The sequence below is a fragment of the Erythranthe guttata genome, chromosome 4, assembly GCF_056151865.1.
Source record: "Erythranthe guttata isolate IM_541 chromosome 4, IM_541, whole genome shotgun sequence".
In the NCBI taxonomy this organism is placed as follows: domain Eukaryota; kingdom Viridiplantae; phylum Streptophyta; class Magnoliopsida; order Lamiales; family Phrymaceae; genus Erythranthe; species Erythranthe guttata.
Genome location: NC_142536.1, coordinates 14,032,999 through 14,051,500, shown reverse-complemented (window position 1 = coordinate 14,051,500; position 18,502 = coordinate 14,032,999). Strand labels below are relative to the sequence as shown.

The 18,502-nt window shown below is 32.3% G+C and overlaps 1 protein-coding gene across 1 annotated transcript; it reads left to right on the top strand.

Moving 5' to 3' along the window:
- Nucleotides 1-8,150: 8,150 nt before the first annotated feature.
- Nucleotides 8,151-18,210, top strand: LOC105973464 (uncharacterized). Its single transcript, XM_012998488.2, has 9 exons — nucleotides 8,151-8,474; nucleotides 10,483-10,877; nucleotides 11,084-13,554; nucleotides 13,729-13,862; nucleotides 13,940-15,805; nucleotides 15,998-16,046; nucleotides 16,140-16,384; nucleotides 16,527-16,625; nucleotides 17,687-18,210. The coding sequence occupies exons 2-9, from the start codon at nucleotides 10,694-10,696 to the stop codon at nucleotides 17,916-17,918; spliced, it is 5,280 nt and encodes a 1,759-aa protein (XP_012853942.2). The 5' UTR covers nucleotides 8,151-8,474; nucleotides 10,483-10,693; the 3' UTR covers nucleotides 17,919-18,210.
- Nucleotides 18,211-18,502: the final 292 nt, after the last annotated feature.

Sequence of the window (18,502 nt, the reverse complement as noted above, 5' to 3'; positions counted from 1 at the left end):
TAATAAGATGAACAAAATGCACTTTGACCCCTACAAATTTTCAATTTTCATAGTTTCCCCCTTACTAATTAAAAAATGAGAATTTCCCCCTTACAAAATTATGCTAATTGCACTTTGCCCCAATTGACACTTTCCAGCATTTCTTCACCAGTATTTTTATTTCTCCGTTCACTTGAAGGAGATTTTCGGTTTCACTTGAACGATTTATCCATTCAATTTAAAGAAAGAAAATACAAAAAACATAAATTCAATATAAGTCATCTTCCCACCACCAAAAAATTATCCTGCTCCATCGCACCTGCTTCGCCGCTGGCAACCACCCACCACCATAACACCATGATAAACATCCGCCTAAAGTTAGCCAACACTAAATTCAAATAATTCGTCGTCAATCTTTACAAGGATATTAGGTGGTCGAATAGATTGGAGAGATTTATGCGTCGATGATGTATGACCGATCGACGTCTTCATAGCTGCGGAAGATGTCAATTTTGGTGAGGGATAACTGGAAAAATTAATGAGAAAATGCGAAACTTGAGCAACAACGTGATGAGGGTTATGGTGGTGGTTAAAGAAACTAGTGTTGTGAGAAACTTGAAAGTGCCGTGGAAAGAAGGAAGGGAATTAGGGTTTTTAAGGAAATTTTAAAATTGCAATTTGGTCCTTAAAATTAGATGGATAAACTTAAAATCTAGTGTAATTGAAATAAAATGACGCATATATCCATAGAATGACGCATATACTGCAGATAAATTAATATTCGATAAATTTAATAACTTCGCTTAAATAATAAATCCTTCTGATCCCAACTAGGTGAGAACATCCTAAATTATTAACTCGATAATTTAATATTTCGCTCAATTAATAGAATTTCCATAGTCCCGACTGTATTAATTTATAGAGGTTTAAATGTACACCATAAATGGACGGAGAAATTCGAAATCCGTTAAAAAATACACCAGAGTTCGAATTTTTTCAATTTGTAGGAGGGAAATTGCGAAAACTAGAAATTTCTAGGGGGCGAAGTAGATTTCGTCATAATAATGTTGATATCATAATTAAGATGTAACGAAAATAATGAATTTTAGAAATTATATCCAGTTATTAAAATCAGATTAAGATTTCAAAATAAATAAATACTCCCTCCGTTCCATTTTAAATGACGTTTTGGGTTGTTACACATATATTAAAAGACATATAATATGGGACAGAGGAAGTAAAAAATTAATTTCAAGATCAATGATTTTTGAAATTAAAGTCGCTGAAATTAAAAATCAACGTCCCAAGTCCCCAACCAACCAACTCCCCCAATTTCCATCGCAATGATTATAAGTGAGACGGAACGTTTTCTCTTTATCTCTCTCTCTTCTTTTTATTTTATTTTATTTTATTTAATACTAGTAACTCACCCGTGCGATGCACGGGGATTAATTCAAAAACTTAGAATGAATTAATATAGAAAATCAACGAATAAAAAATATGTCGAGAATGTAAAGAATACAATTGAACGATAAATAACAAATTCGTATCTTAATTTATTAATCAAAAGTCTCGTTAAAAAATAAACAAACAATGTTCTAAGCACCATCCACGTTGAAATGTAGCAAGTAACTCCGAGATTGAAATCAAAGTAATGCACCAGTCTTGCACATCAATCTGAATGTTGGTAAAGAAGACCACATAACTACAATCAGATCTATAACCAGAGGACGAATAACCTGTTATTTTTCATCATATTCAATATATAAGTCAAAGGCGTAGATAAAGAATATATATATATATATATATACTCTTCACTCGAGACAACGCTACGTACAATTGACCGTGACTGGAAACATGGATTAATTCGAAGATCAAATAATTGCATTAATAAAATATCGAAGATTTAAATTTAAAATGATCCAGCAATAAATAAAAAAAATTGCATTTCATTTTATCACAAAAATTCCACATAAATACAAATTGACAACGTTGGAACAGTCAAATTAAATGCCACAAGCAACTCCATGAGTGGAGATTGATTCAGAACACCACTCTTACGTCTTACGCATTAATCTGAATCTTGATACAGTAACACATGAAACTACTGTCAAATTTATTAGATGAATAAATATTATATATATATATATATATATATATATATATATATATATATATATATATATATATATATATATATATATATATATATATATATATATATCAAATGAAGAATGTGTGTATAGAATTACCTTTGCCCAAAAAAGGGCATAATCGAATATCACAACGAAAAACACTATTCACTAAAAATAAATCTGAACGCACATTAAGGCTATGTTTGATAGAATTAAGTGTTGAACGCTGAATGCTGAATACACACCTGAATGAGTAAGAGAGACGTTTGAACGCTGAATACTGGCCAATTAAGTTTGTTTGTTAACTCGAAGCTTATTATGGCTGAATAGTGTGATTTTACTACATTGTCCTTAAAAATTGTTAATAAAATGTTTATTTACCATTTGAATTATAAAACAAAAAATATATAATCTTTTTAATTCATTAGATCACATGTTTCATTTGATGAAAATCAATATAACTGAGTTAATACTAATTCTACATTAATGACACATATAGATAGGAAAATATATTACTTTAATATAAATAAAAAATATCAAATAAAAAGATCTAATGAGAAAACATAAGAATAAAATGTTTAAATTTGCGTTAGCGTAGAAATTTTAAAAACTATTTTACATTTTTGCACCATCACACAGACACACCCATACAACTTATCTAATTGGAAGAAATTTATAGAAGAAAAGATAAATGGGTTGAGATAGTGAAATTTATTGGGAATAAATTAATCATAAATGCATTCAGCGTACAACTGAATGAATAAGTTCAAAATTTCTGACTGAGCCAATAAGCAATGAATGGCTTCAATCAGACCTTCCTACCAAACACACTGAATACGATATTGCTTACCGAATAAGAGATGGCTGGTAATTCAGAGCTTATTCAGAGGCTATCAAACGGAGCCTAAATGTACACATATAAGTCAATGAAAAACATGCGCATGCATATAATATATAAATGATGTTTGTTAAAGTGTCATATTCACCGAAATACAACTCTTGAAATACTTCTTTGTACACGATATTGCAAGTAGCATAGGACAATTCACCAGATTCTTAATTGATGAAAATCGTTATTGAAAATATACTCTTAACTCTAGACAGTGTTACGAACAATACTAATATTAATTTAATAGTGATACTAATGCTAAATCTAATACAAATGCAAATACTAATACAAATACTAATATTAATACTAATACTAATACTAATAGTAATACTAACAATAATAATAATGGTTAGTATAAATACTAATACTAATATTAATATTAATATTAATACTAATACTAACACTAATAGTAATGGTTAATATTAATACTAATACTAATACTAATACTAATAATAATACTAATACTAACAGTACTAATAATGGTTAATACAAATACTAATACTAATACTGATACTGATACTGATACTGATACTGATACTGATACTGATACTGATAATGATACTGCTATTGATACTGACACTGATACTGATAGTGATATTGATATTGATAATGATACTGATAACGATACATATACTAATAATGATGTTGATATTGATACTAAACTGATACCGATAGCAATAGTGATACTCATACTCATATCGATACCGATGTCGATACCGATACCGCTACCGGTACCGATATCGATATTGATATTGATAGTCATACTGATATTAATACCAATACCGATACCAATACTCATACGGATACCGATACGCATACCGATATCGATACCGATATTGATACCAATACCGATACCGATAATACCGATACAAATACTAATACGAATACTCATACTGATAATGATACTAATACTAATACTAATATTAATATTAATATTAATATTAATATTAATACTAATACCAATACTAATACTAATACTAATACTATTACTAATATTAATACTAACACTAACACTAATAGTAACACTAATACAACTAATACAAATACTAATACTAATACTAATACTAATAATAATACTTACATTAATATAAATGGTTAATACAAATAAGAATACTAATATTGATACTTATATAGATAATGATATTGATAATGATATTGATATTGATATTGATACTGATACTGATACTGATGTTGATAATGATATTGATAGTGATAATGATACTAATATTGATACTAAATTGATACTGATACACTTTACATATATGTACCAACTTTTTGTATTGATATAAGATACATATTTGCAATGAAGCACGATCATCTTAGTCAAACTAACCTTCAATATCTATTGTATTGCCGTTAAATGTCATACACCTAGTTCCTAGATTTTTTAATTTCCGAATGGAAATGGATATACTCCCTTCAGGATATATTGACATTTCCCTTTATTTTTTGGTAGTTTTCTTTTCACTGACAATGTATTCAACATCGGTATAAATAACTTAAAATTAAATATAATTCAAAAAATAATATACTTAAATGAGAAGATATAAATCGCATTATAGTTGTATGTCGTTACACATAAAAATGTATAATATCATATGTCTAATGCTATATATTAATAGTGATTACATCTAATATTACATTACGCTAATATTTAAAGAAAAGATTTACTCAACTTAATATGATTAAAATTTAATGTTGTAAATAGTTATTTTTCGAAAATCTTTTCCAACATTTTTATCAGGTAAGAAAAAGGTAGGCAGTGGAACACAAATATAATAATTAAATATATAAAAATTAATGTAACAAAAACAACAATAATTGATATATAATAAAATATGAGATACACCGACAACCAACGTCCATCAATTTTATGTATATATCGACTAATTCAATATAATTGATTACGTTCTAGTTATATATATAATATATCAAACAAAAAACTTTTAACACTATCTCAAATATTGCTGCATATGAAATAAAATTATTATTACCAAAATAAATAACGTGATATGCAAATATAGTAAATCATCCACTCCGACCAAGGAAATTTTTCCTCTAGTGATCCACACAAAGATACATAATCTGCATAGGATTCTTCTTTCTTGAAATGTCGTAAAAATAATTATAGAAAAAACACTCCATATTAAACATGTGAATAAAAAGAAATAGATTAAAATATTAAAATATAAGAAATCTTCGTGTAAAAAATATATTAATGTAAAATATTAATGCACAAAATATATTCAAATTAATATTATTTTTAAATATATTTAAGTTATAATTAAAATTACGATTTTAAGTTGAAAAAATATTTAAAATGCATGATATATCAAATGAATGATATGTATACTAAGTAATTATTACATTACAATTTTATTTATATTTTTTTCCATTTATACATTCATAGGATGTTGAAAAAAAATTTATGTTGAAATATTAAAATTAAAGATTTTATAAAAAAAAAATAGAATGAATTATAGCAAAGTTTAAATGTAAAATGCATTGTTTAATAGAAAGAAAGTTGTATCTCATATCACGTAATTGTATTTATTTAAAACTTGTTAGTCGTTTGAAAATCAATGTCATACAGAAAACTCGAATTAGATCAAATGGAACTAAATTTCAAATGGAACGAAATTGAACAGCACATTTATTCATTTGAATATATCATATAATTTATTTTCAAAAAATACAAAATACACATAACCGGAAAATTAATATATTGTTTACAATTATTCAAATAAAAAAATAAACTAAATTCACATAATAAATTACACAATCAAAAAACAAACACGTTTATATCAACATTTTGTATGTCACATTGTTAATTTAAAACAATAGATCGGTAGGATATTTCACCATCTTGTCCAGTCTTGAAAAATCTTTTTGCATATTATCCAAAATATTGGTGAGGTTCTGTAAAAAACAAAAAAGAAATGAAACAAAATCAGAACAACAAAGATTTATAGCAAGGATTAACAACAAAATTAACATATAAAATAATCAAATAAAGAATACATGAAGAACAAAGAACAAAAACATAAAATAATATAATAGCTAGTTATTAACAGTGAAAAACATATGGATATAAAAAAAAAAAAACAACTACATTAAAAAAATCATAAAAATAAAAGAAACCAAAAAATAAATGTATAAAACGTAAAAAAAATGATATGAATGAAAAAATAAAATGAAGAAAAACATAATAACAACGAAATTCAATATGTATGTAATTATGAAGAGCAACTAAAGATTCAACCGAAATATGGAACGTCGGAATAAGAAACAAAAACAATCTAATATGGAAGGGGTTAGGAAAAGTGAATGATAAGAAATGAAAACAAAGCAACACGGACGGATGGGGTTGTGAAAAATGAATGAAAACAATGGAGTTTTTATAGGGTTTAAGAAGAGATGATTTTTTTAGATTTTTGCTAAAATAGGAAATTATTTTATTTGTGGCACTAATGGTATGCATCAAATAATTTAAATAATTCGATAATCATGGAAAAAAATCTTGGCAATTTAAAGATCTTAATTTGGACTAAATTATATAATCGTAAAAATAAAGTAAAACCATACTAATTTATTTGAATTTTAATTAAAGAAGTAAATCAAGATAAGTAAAGGAAAAAAGCAAATTAGTAGGTGTTAAATATCATTGTTGATTATATCTTTTATATACCCACTCCATCACTTAAAACAAATCAATTTAATTAGATGTGATCTCAAAGTATACGCCATCAAATCGTGTGATTGATATGCAATTTATGGAAATGAAAAGCTTAAAATTTGGAATCAATATTTTTAAACTTCAATTGGAGATATGTGATATAATAAATAAGTAAATACGTGTGTGTATATATATATATATATATATATATATATATATATATATATATATATATATATATATATATATATATATATATATATATATATATATATATATATATATATATATATATATATATATATATATATATTTCATTTGATTAATTGACATATTTCTAATTGAGTAAATATAACACAGAATAATGTATTAATGCAATCATCGTCTTAATATAATAATGTATTAATAAAAAAATTATAAATTAATTCAGTATAATTTTTTGAACGTGTAATAGAAATACGCAATTTCAAATTATTAGTAACAAAAAATATTGATATTTATTAAACAGTACAATGTAAAAAAAAGTTTTAAATTTTTTTTTTGAATGAATATTCGAATATTCCAAAATATTGAAAATTTAAAAAAAATGTATTCCTTTATTTTAATATTTTAATATTAAAAAAAACATTTTTTTCTGAAAATTATTTGAATATTCGTAAAAAAATTAAGTATCATGAATTTTTTCAATAAATATATTTTGAAATACTGGAAATATAAATAAATTTTTTTTTATTAAAGATGATACGATGGAATCTTGAAATATTAAAGATTCATTTATATTAGTGATTTGATATTTTATTTGAAATAATAATTAATAAATATAATACATAATCCGTTCTATAGTTCGGACCATATTATTATATATTAAATAGTGTTTTCCAAATATACAACCAGCCACTTCATTTAGAATCATCCACCGTGCATTGCATATTTATTAAATAATATAATTATTTTTAATTTGAAATATGGTATAATAAAAATTATATAAAAAAATAGTGCATATTTATTAACTACTTCAGTTAAAAACTAAAATATTTTTTCATTATTATTTTTAATGGAATGGATATTCGAACATTCTAAAATATTGAAAATTACAAAAAAAAAACAACATATTCCTTTATTTTAATATTTTAGTATTTAAAAATATATTTTTTTTATGAAAATTATTTGAATATTCATAAAACAATTGAGTTTCATGAATTTATTTGAATAAATATATTTTGAAATATGAAAATATAAATAAGATTTTTTTATTTCGAATTTATAAAATATTAACTTTGGAAATAATATATATACATGTGGTAATTATTAAATGATTGTGTAAATGTAAAATAGGAAAAAACTTAAAAACATCCATAAATAAAAATGCCACCTAATCAATTGAAGAATCCACCTAATCAATTGAACTCCAACTAAGCAATTTTGACAAATGACATCATCATTTGCCACATGTCAATCATTGAGGGCATAGATTCTCTTTTTATATTATATATAGATTTTATGAGTGCAGTGATTCGTTCGGGGAGTGCATCCAATCAAGCACAGATCAACGCGTCGGCCCACCCGAGCCTTAGCTCCGGTCCGAGCCAAACCTCCACTCTCGTAGTTCGTTGAAAATTTCGCACACTTATCTTTCTCACACAAACACACACAGCACAATTCATCACCAGTTTTCCCTCTATAACTCCCCGCTTCTCGCCTCGCCCATTCAAAACCCTAGAATAGAAAATCCACCTGTATTTGAAGATCGATATTCATCTCCATTCTTCTGCAATTACACAAGCCCTAATTTTGCGTAAGTCTTCCCCCTCTATTTTTTTTTTAATCTCATCGTGAAACCTCTGTATTTATGTAATGTGTGTTGGATGGGGTGGTGGGCAGGGTGTATTTGCCTGATGCTATGCGCTGTCACCATGAATTTGGGGCTGGGTTTTAGGGGTCTTATTTCAGCTGTATTTTTGGCACTGGTTCAATTATTGAGGCAGTCTGTGGTTTTTTTGTATTAAGATGCCGAATTGAATATTTTGTGATCTTGTTTCTTAAATGTGGAAGATACTGTGTTTTTGGGTTGGGGTGTACTCGTTTTTGGTACAGTTTTGATCTTCTTTTTACAGTTGTTTACTTGATTTTGTGAGGTGTAGGGATGGTTTATTTTGTTGTTAGCCAATAGGATGGAATGCAATTTTGTATGCAAAGAGGTGGTTACAGAGTTTAGGCAGAGCTTTATTGGGAATGTCCGACCATTAGTCTAGATTTTATTTGGTTTATGGCTAGCGTGAATGCGTGCTTCGGAAACTGCAATTGTTTAATCTATGATTGTTTTCACTTGGCATTAAGATGGTAATATTCCCTAGCCAATCAATGAGGAGTTCTTATGAAGCTAAGAGCCTTTGGTTCGAAAAATGAAGATCTTTTCCTTTTCAATTGGTGAAGCAAGAAAAATATGTCATTTCCCATCCACAATGAAATTTGCAAGAATGGATTCTTAATATATCGAACAAAATGGCCTGTACATAACTGGGTAATAACTAATATGGTACTTTACAACTTAATTAAGAAGCTATTTATCTAGGTAGATTTGCATCATTCTGTAGTAAAAAAACTGCTGTCCTATAAGGCTGAAAACATAAAAACTGCAATCTCCGTTAGGGAATTTGGGCTAGTTTTTTACATATGAGCATAATCACTTTCGGTGACGCCTGATAAAAGCATAACGTGCAAATAAATGAGTGATAGCAATGATTTGAGAAGCACTTAAATCTTTGATGTCCCTAGGATAATGCTCTTTGTCGTAAGATGTAGTGACTAGTAAAGATGAAAAACTCAGACTAATCATATCCGACTGTATGTTTTTTCTTCTTTGTTGCTATTCAACAACATTGTAGTTCCTATCAATACATCAATAACGATTAGTATCTTTAAACAGTCTTAGATTTAGCCTTTCCATGGCTTCCCATAGTTTTCTATAGTACTCAAGGAATGTTCAGATACCACTTGTTAGGGTTTCTTAGATCACTGAACACCACTGTTGGTGAATTGATGATTTACCTCTTCTTTTTACTCTTTTAACTATCCCGACTTGGGTATTATTGACTATGAGTAACTTCTTAGAGACACGTAATCTACAACCTCAATCCAATACAACGGATTCTATCATCTACTTCGTCCAATCTCTCTCAGTTTTCTAAATACCTGCCAACTTTTCTTTCTTTGTTCATTCAGCACTAATCAACTCTTTCTGTTTATTTTAAGACATTTGTTGCACCTTGTTCGAGCTTTTCACGCTGGTGAGGCAGGGGATAGTGTTGAAAAAGATTAGATCAGAACTGGTTCCATATGAAATATCTGGATACGTGTATACTATTTTAATCTGAAGGGATGAATCATGAAGGGTGGTATTTTAATTTCTATTTTCATTGGGCTCATTGAATATTATCCTAGAGCACTTTTGAGATTTTGGTCTTTCGAAAAATGAGTAATTATTATAGTGGGATTCAGATTTGTGAGTCTTGCAATTAGGTGTGGCAGTGATATTGGAGGGCAAGATAACTCTAGTAGGGATTGTTATTCATGAGACTTTAATATACATTGGTGGTCTAGTGAATGGACATTGAACAAACTGCATATTGAATACCAATCTTTTTGTGTGTGATAGTGTGATTCTGCCCCACTTATTTTGTTCATGTGGAAGATGATCCTGTGATTCTTGGTGTTCATATTGACTGCATTTAACTTTCTTTAGTTGTGAGTATTTATTCCGACTGTTTTCTAATAGTATTTTCACTGGGCTTGTTCTTATTCAGGAGGCTGTCTCATGTTGAGAAGTTGCAGGATTGATAATTTATTGACGAGAATTGGATCTGAATTCAATTTATCTTGTATTTTAAAGGGTGGGAGTATTTCATAGATCCCAAGGAAAAAAGGAATTGCAAGATTTAAGGTGTTAATTCTTTATTTATATATTGAAACATACCAACTGTCAACAGCTGAAATTCTGGCTTTCAACCGTCATCTATGCCTGGCAACGAAAATGGAGATAGGGTCCACAATTTCTTTGCGCAAGAAAATTCATCTCAGGGGCAGCAACAATCACATATAGGGAATTGGCCTGTGCAAAACAACAATTTTTGGGTTGGCAGCCAGAGGCAAAGTGATATAGTAACATCTAGTAGTAAAAATTACTCTTCACAAAACTCAGGTACTACCTTACTGCTTCTGTGTCGAGCTTAATTATATGTACTAAATTTATTCTGTTCTGTTTGGATAATTTCCCTTTAGGCTTTAGCCTGCATATATATAACTTTTGCCATTTATTTCGCGACTAACCTTTTTTTTTTTTTTTTTTTTTTATATACTTGACTAATTGCTTTTTTGATATTTCTGTGGTTGCACAAATATAAACAGATAGGTTACAGGCCAGCTATCCTGTTAATGCGGCACATAGCTTGAACTTTTCTCAATCAAATCCGAGACCTGATTTTTCTAAAAATCAGTCCCTCAATGAACAGCAACCATCGAATGGATTTATGTATGGAAATCAGTTTTACCAAACTAGGCAGAATGAACCAAACTTTCTGGCGATGGATACAGATTCAGATCAGCGTCATCTAATAGCGTCAAGAACCTTACCTGTCCATCAGCAGAGTGGCCAGGAACAAGCCAAAAGTTCAGGTAGATCTGAAACATCTGGTGCTCCTGTAAGTTTTGATCTATTTGGTGGTCAGCAGCAGATGAGTCACCAGCAAGCAAACATGCTGCAGGCGTTACAGCGTCAGCAATCAGGCTTCAATGACATGCAGCAACTTCAACAGCAACTCATGATCAGGAAAATGCAAGAGCTTCAGAGTCAGCAGCAAAATTGGCAGCTTGACTTAATGCCTCAAAATATGATTAGCCAGGTTCCTCCATATACCGAAGAGGCATCTGGCAGCCTGTCATCCACTCGGGTTAACGGCTCTCCAAATTCTGATACTTTACAGCATCCTTGGGCAGCTGAGCCTGGTAAAAACTGGCTGACTCGTGGTTCTTCAGGCATGCAAAGGTCTTCCAGTGGACTTGTTTTTTCACCAAACCCAGGCCAGACACAACATTTACCTGATGTGGTGCCTCAACAGGTTGATCAATCTCTTTATGGAGTTCCTGTTTCCGGGTCAAGGGGTTTGGCTGCCAATCAATATTCTCAGATGGTGACAGATAGATCTTCAATTCCACAAATGGCAACCTCTGGCAGTTCTCCTCACGGTAGCCGACATAATTTTTTGCCTGATCAAATTGGACATAATTTTTTGCCTGATCAAATTGGTGGACAGGAGGAGACTTCCATTTCTAGACAGAAATTTCAGAATGCAAAATTTGAACATGCTTCTAGTCAATCCCTGAATACTAGGACAATGGATATTGGAATGCAAGTGAATTCCATGCAAAGAAATGCATCACAGCAGGACCTTTCAAGGAGACAGGAGCTAGCTGCTCAAACCGAGACCTCGCATGAAATTCATCCAAGGCAAGTGTCTGAATCTTGGAATGAAGTTGCACTAGATCCTTCGGAAGAAAAGATTTTGTATGGTTCAGATGATAATATATTGGCTGCTTTTGGCAAGAGCCCCAATATGGGTGGTGAAGCTGGTAATTTATTCGATGATGGTGGATCTTCCAATGGGTTTCCATCCATTCAAAGTGGTAGTTGGAGTGCTCTTATGCAGTCTGCAGTTGCCGAAACTTCTAGCAGTGATATAAGGGCACAGGATGAGTGGAGTGGTTTGAATAATCACAATCCTGATAGTTCTGCAATTCAGCCCCATTCAACGCACAATAAAATTGTTAAACAAGCATTTATTTCTAGTGACAATACGCGAATTCCTTCAGCATTGAGTTCTGGATCCAACCCTCCTTCCGATAATGTAAATATGGGATTGAACCAACTTGGACATAAGTTTCAAAATGGACCTTACCAAAGAGTGCCAACTGATACTTTTCGAAGATTGGGGCAGCCTTTGGAGGAAGCTAGAGAGTGGTCGAATCGTACTTCATTACAAAGATCAGTTGCTGACGGGAGTCAAATATATGGAAATGCCTCGCAACATTCTCTCAGTGCTGAGAGAAATGCTAAGATACTTTCTGGTACTTTGGCCCCGAGACAGAGTGGGACTAGACAACCACCTAATGGTTGGAATGCTCTGGCAGCTGTATCACATGGTGGAGATAGATTGTTGAATATTGACGAGGCTGAGAAGTTGTCACAAAATTCTCAAAATCATCAGGTGAGGGTAATGCAAGGGGAAGTGCATGAAAATTCTTTATGGAAGTCCAATTCTGTAACTGGTTCTGCTATTCAATTTGGCTCTGTACAACCTACTTTAGGAAATTCCCAAGAAAATATAGGTGCTTTGAGTTTAAATGATGCTACTGCTTCAGTAGCAAATTCACGCAACATGGGATTCGCTGATGGAACCGGTGCATTTGTTCAGAGCAAAGACTTACTGAGTCAGTGGAAAAATGGCTATCCTTCAGCCAATGTCCAAGGCGGTGAAGGCCTGGGGAGAATGCTGAACCAGGTTAATGAATACAATCAGGATTTGAACTTGTTGAATAGCAGCAATAAAGATGAAGCTACTAGACATGATATGCAAAGTTGTGCTATGAAGGAAAATTCTAGTGACAGCCATCACTCAAACTTATCTCAGCATCCTTCTGGTGGCCTTGGAGAAAGTGGATTGTTGGATGTGAGTGATGCAAGATCTCTGCCCCCTGGGAAACAAAAGTCAATTAATCAGCTTGCTAGTAATTTTTCTGTCCATCGTAAGTTTCAGCATCATCCCATGGGGACCTTGGATGAGGATGCGGGACCTACCTATGGACTGAAGCAGCCTACCCAGGTAAAAGGCCAGTTCCTTGCGGAATACGTAGTTTTTGCCAGTCAAAATTGTTTGGTCAAATATCAAGAAATTCTAGAGGAACAACAGCAAAAGTGAATTATGAATTATATTGTGAATTCTGTGTAGACACCACTATTGACGAGCCATAAATAATGAATATTGTTTAATCTACAGGGTAGGCTCCCAAAAGACAATAAAGGTCCTGAACAAGAGCCTTTGCATGGCAGCTTTCTCGGTTATGCACCTAATATGTCTGTTTCTTCTAGTCGACCCTCCGATTCAAGCATAAATAAGGCTTCTTCACCCAGGTACTTACAGTTTTTCATTTTTATTTCCATTTATAGTTCTTACATATTTTGACAACATTCTGGGTGTTTTAATCTAGTCAAAACATGTTGGAGCTTCTTCACAAGGTGGATCAATCAAGAGACCAGGGTGCCTTGACGCACTTAAGTTCTGGATCATCTAAGCAGCAGCTTAGTCAATCTTCTGTTTCTCAAGGTTTTGGATTGCAACTCGGTCCACCATCTGGGCGATTGCAGATCCCTGGCCTTCCATTAGCTTCTCAGAATGCTCAAGGCAATATCAATTCAATACATCCTAGTCATGCCGGTGCTGACCTGGGAGAGAAAGGTCTGCTGATGGTCCCAACATCTTCAGTGCAACCTTTGCCATACCCTAATGAAGATTCTCAGATTCAATTTGAAGATGATAGATCTGCAGGTGCAGAACATCCTGGGAACGAGAATCCTCTGTATAAGGCTACTAGAAATTATTATCCAGCATTCAGCTCTGAAACTCCTTCCGCAGGAAGTCAGCTTCAAAATAAACTAATGAAGGCAAGTGGAAAAGTGGCAATGAATCAGCACTTGGACTCCTCTTTCAGCTATAATACTTCACCTACGGTGAAAAGGGGATCTGCAGAGACCTCCTCACCTGATGCTTCTCACAATATTCAAAAAGATAATCTTGCTCCATTTGGGGGAACGATTCAACAAACAGGCTCTTGTGATGTACAAGAAAGAGGTCCTGCTGAAGCTGCATTAACCAGGAATCAAATGCGCAGTCCTCAGCATTTTGGCATGTCTGGCATTTCTCGAGAGGGAGCTCCCAGCCAAGTTTTGCATAACATGTGGACCAATGTTCCTGCATCTCGACACACTTTGCCGACTCACTACTCTAATGTTCCGTCACAATTTTCAAGACCACCTCAGCCAAAGAATTCGGAATCACATTCTCAAGGTAATCTAGATTTTAGTAAAGGGGGTCACCTTTCATCCGAATCAAATGCAGTTCAGGCAAATTCTTCAGGTCTTTTCGGGGAAGAGCCTAGGTTGAAGGAAACTTCTGGACAGGTTGCATCATTTGCGAAGATTGACTCAGCTACGGAAATGGAAGAATCTCTGGGAAAAACAAATGATTATCCTGCTAATTCTGCTTCAAAACATAAGGATACTGGAGTTTTTGGGCAATCTTTGAAACCTAATATCTTCTCTAATGAAAACAATGCCTTACTAAACCAAATGAGGGCCTCGAAGGACGCAGAGACTGATCCAAGCGTTAGAGTTTCAAAGAGAATAAGAGGACCAGATAGCATTCTTAATGTTAGTCAAGCACATTTGACGGCAGGGCCACAAAATGAAGATAACGTTGTAGATTCACTGGATTCAAGTACTGGAGTTCCTTCTAAAGATTCAAGGATGCTGAGCGTCTCCACACCTACTGATATCTTGCAGAGAAATATTTCTCCACATGAAAATTTTGCCTCACAGGATATCGTGGTGGCTAATGTGGATGCTTCTTGGAACAAATCTTCTACTGATTGTTCTACTTCTGTTGGAGTCGAGCATAATCAGGTTGTCCATCAGATAGCACCATCCAGATTCAATCACTACGGATCTTTTAAAGATGGGAAAATGATGCATGTGCATAATGCACAAACGTTCACCTCATTGAGACCAGAAGAACTACTATTTACCCTTGTAAAACCTTCTAGTCATTTGGTCTCTCCTAATTTAGAGGAGAAAAGTACTGCTATTCCAATTGATACATGTCGAGTTGGTAGTACCGTTATAAATTCTGCTCCCACATCAGAAGCAAACAAGCATTTATCTTCCGAGTCATTGCAGCTGAATGTCACTGGTCAGCATCAGGTGATTTTGGGACCCAAGAAGCGTAAGAGTGCTACTTATGAACTTCACTCTTGGCACAAAGAAATATCAGATGGATCACAAAAACTATCTTTTCTTAGGTAATTATCATGAACCAGTATATTTCCTTCTTTGGTTCTATTCTTTTACAAACTCTTTTTCATATTGATAAGTAAAGTAGTGGTCCTTGATTCAATGAATTAACAAGTTTTATGTTTGTATTTTCCAATGCTCTGCGAGTGTGGTTCTTGCTGCAATTTCTTTTTAATCTGTATTAATTTTACTGAATGCAGCGTGGCAGAAATAGATTGGAATAAGGTGGCAAATAGTCTTACCGAAAAGGTATGATGGGTTTGTATGTATGCTCTCATTGTTGATTGATTTCAATTCTTTCAGGGTTAACTACATCAGTTGTCTCTTTTTTTCTGGTGACAGATTGAAAATAGTGCTGATTTAACTGAAGATGAACCTCCAGTCGTTAGATCAAAGAGAAGACTTGGGTTGACAACACAGCTTATGCAGCAACTATTTTACCCTCCACCTGCAAATATTCTCTCCGCTGATGCAACTTCTGAATACGAGTGTGTGACTTATGCTGTATCTAGGGTAGCACTGGGAGATGCATGTAGGGATGTTTGTCACTCAGGTGATTTGGGTTTATCCAATGGCGGCGTAGACATGTAAGAACGAACTTGGATATTTCCTGATTAGTTGAATCATGTCTATATGGATCTTCTGCATTTTCATAATTCTCATTGTTTTATTTTGTTTTGCTTTTCTGCAGTCTAAGTAACTATCTTTTTTATATAAACTATCTTATAGGCATTCCATTAAGGACAAACTAAACGGTGATTCAAGTTTCGCAAAAGTTATTGAAGAGTTGTTAGGAAAAGCAAAGAAGCTAGAAACTGATATCCTGAGGTAACTCTCTGCAGCTTGTCTTTGTTTTTCTGGTTTTCATTATACTTCATCAGCTTTTTAGGATTGTATCTCGTCAGGACTAAGTTAAATGCCTGAATGAGTTTTCCTTTTGGTGAAAATGGTAACTTAATTTTCTTCTCAACCTTTCAGACTAGTTTAGAAATATCCCGAAGTCGATTATGATCTACATTATTGTTATCATATATGACAGATACTATCTTTTTTGATTTGGTATGTTTGTGTGACTATTAAGTTATAACTCGATATATGTACACAGTTTATTTCATCTCATCTTTGCTTTATTTTTCTAATTTACTCTATTGATTTTGAAAAGTTACTTTTCTTTTTAAATTTTATCCTTAATGTAATAATGATATGAATAAGAAATTTACACGTCACGTTCTTTTAGATTAAAAATTATAACAAATGTATTTTTAATAACTCCAGGATTTGAGGTAACAGTGTGAATGGTTGCCAGTACTATGTAGCTGCATCCTTGCTTTTATTTATAGTTCCTTAGAAAGGCCTATAAGTCTGAATTTTTCACCCCTGTGCTAATCAGGTGTTGCAGTCTGTACAATTTCAACCGTTTTGGTTTTTGTGCTTTACATGGTGCCATGTAACTGGCAGGGTTTAACAAAACTAATCATTATTGCCATCATCTCTTATGTAGGGTACTAGAGTTTCTCTTTTCATTCTTATACTTTTATCGTCAGCATAGTTGTATTAAAATGAATGAAAATCCAATATTGGGTTTTGTTTGCAGACAGACTTATCACATGATCAAGTGAACAAATCTTTTCATGTTCATTTTGTTATTTATATTCGTTATTTACTCTTATTATTTTTTTTATAATTCTGTGTGGCTGATATGAGCTTGAAACTCGCATAAACGAGTTAATTTTAAGCGAATACAGCAAATTTTGTATTTATTTTAAGATTGAAAATATATGAGTTTTAGTCACTATAAGCTTTGGTTATAATGCTGAATTTGTTGTCCTCCGTTTATGATCATGTCTTTCATCGCGCCTTGACGTAAATATGCGTTTTCTAATTTGCAGACTGGACAAGAGTGCATCAGCATTGGATTTAAGATTGGAATGCCAAGATTTGGAGAAGTTTTCTGTCATCAATCGACTTTTTAAGTTACACAGTCGGGGGCAAACTGATAATGCTGAGACAGCATCGACTCAAGCAACGGTAACTACTCAGAAATCTCACGTGCAAAGATATGTAATTGCTGTGGCCCCGCCTAGAAGTTTCCCTGAATCGGTACAATGTATCTCTCTATAATTATCGATCGGTATATTTTTTTTTGTTCTTGTGATCAATTATTGTCGGTAGTTATTTATCTGGCACTTGCGCCAAGATCAGTAGTAGAACCACATGAGATCAATCACAGAAGGATGGACATGATGTTGTCTCCTCAAATGTGATTGAGGCTTTTTTAATCTTTCCGATTAGGCCATTGATGTCATTTATTGAGAAATATAGGGTTTCAATTCATGTACATGTTCAACATCTCTCTTTGAAATGAAAGGAATTTGCTGTTCCCCATCAATTTTATAAAAGATGGGATATTTTAGTGCAGCGTTTGTTTTTTTAGATACATTAACATGTAGGTACATATATATGCTGATATATATAGATAATGGTTTGATCAGCAAACCATTATTAAAATCATACGAAGCTAGTACAGTTATGTCTTCAAGTTGCAGGTTTCTTGGTTTTCAAGAAAGAAGTTACTAATTTTCATTTTTTTTTCATGAAATTTTGTTGACTACTACTCCGCTTTCGTCACTAATCATGGTTTTTTTTTTTTCACTTAAAAAGTATTTTCCTGTATTTACTGGCTGTCGCTTTCGTAGGGAAACATG

Coding starts and splice junctions, on each gene's coding strand:
- LOC105973464 (XM_012998488.2), top strand. CDS start 10,694: ATGCCTGGCAACGAAAATGGAGATAGGGTCCACAATTTCTTTGCGCAA. Junction 13,555..13,728: donor GACTGAAGCAGCCTACCCAG/GTAAAAGGCCAG, acceptor TTTAATCTACAG/GGTAGGCTCCCAAAAGACAA. Junction 16,626..17,686: donor CTAGAAACTGATATCCTGAG/GTAACTCTCTGC, acceptor TCTAATTTGCAG/ACTGGACAAGAGTGCATCAG.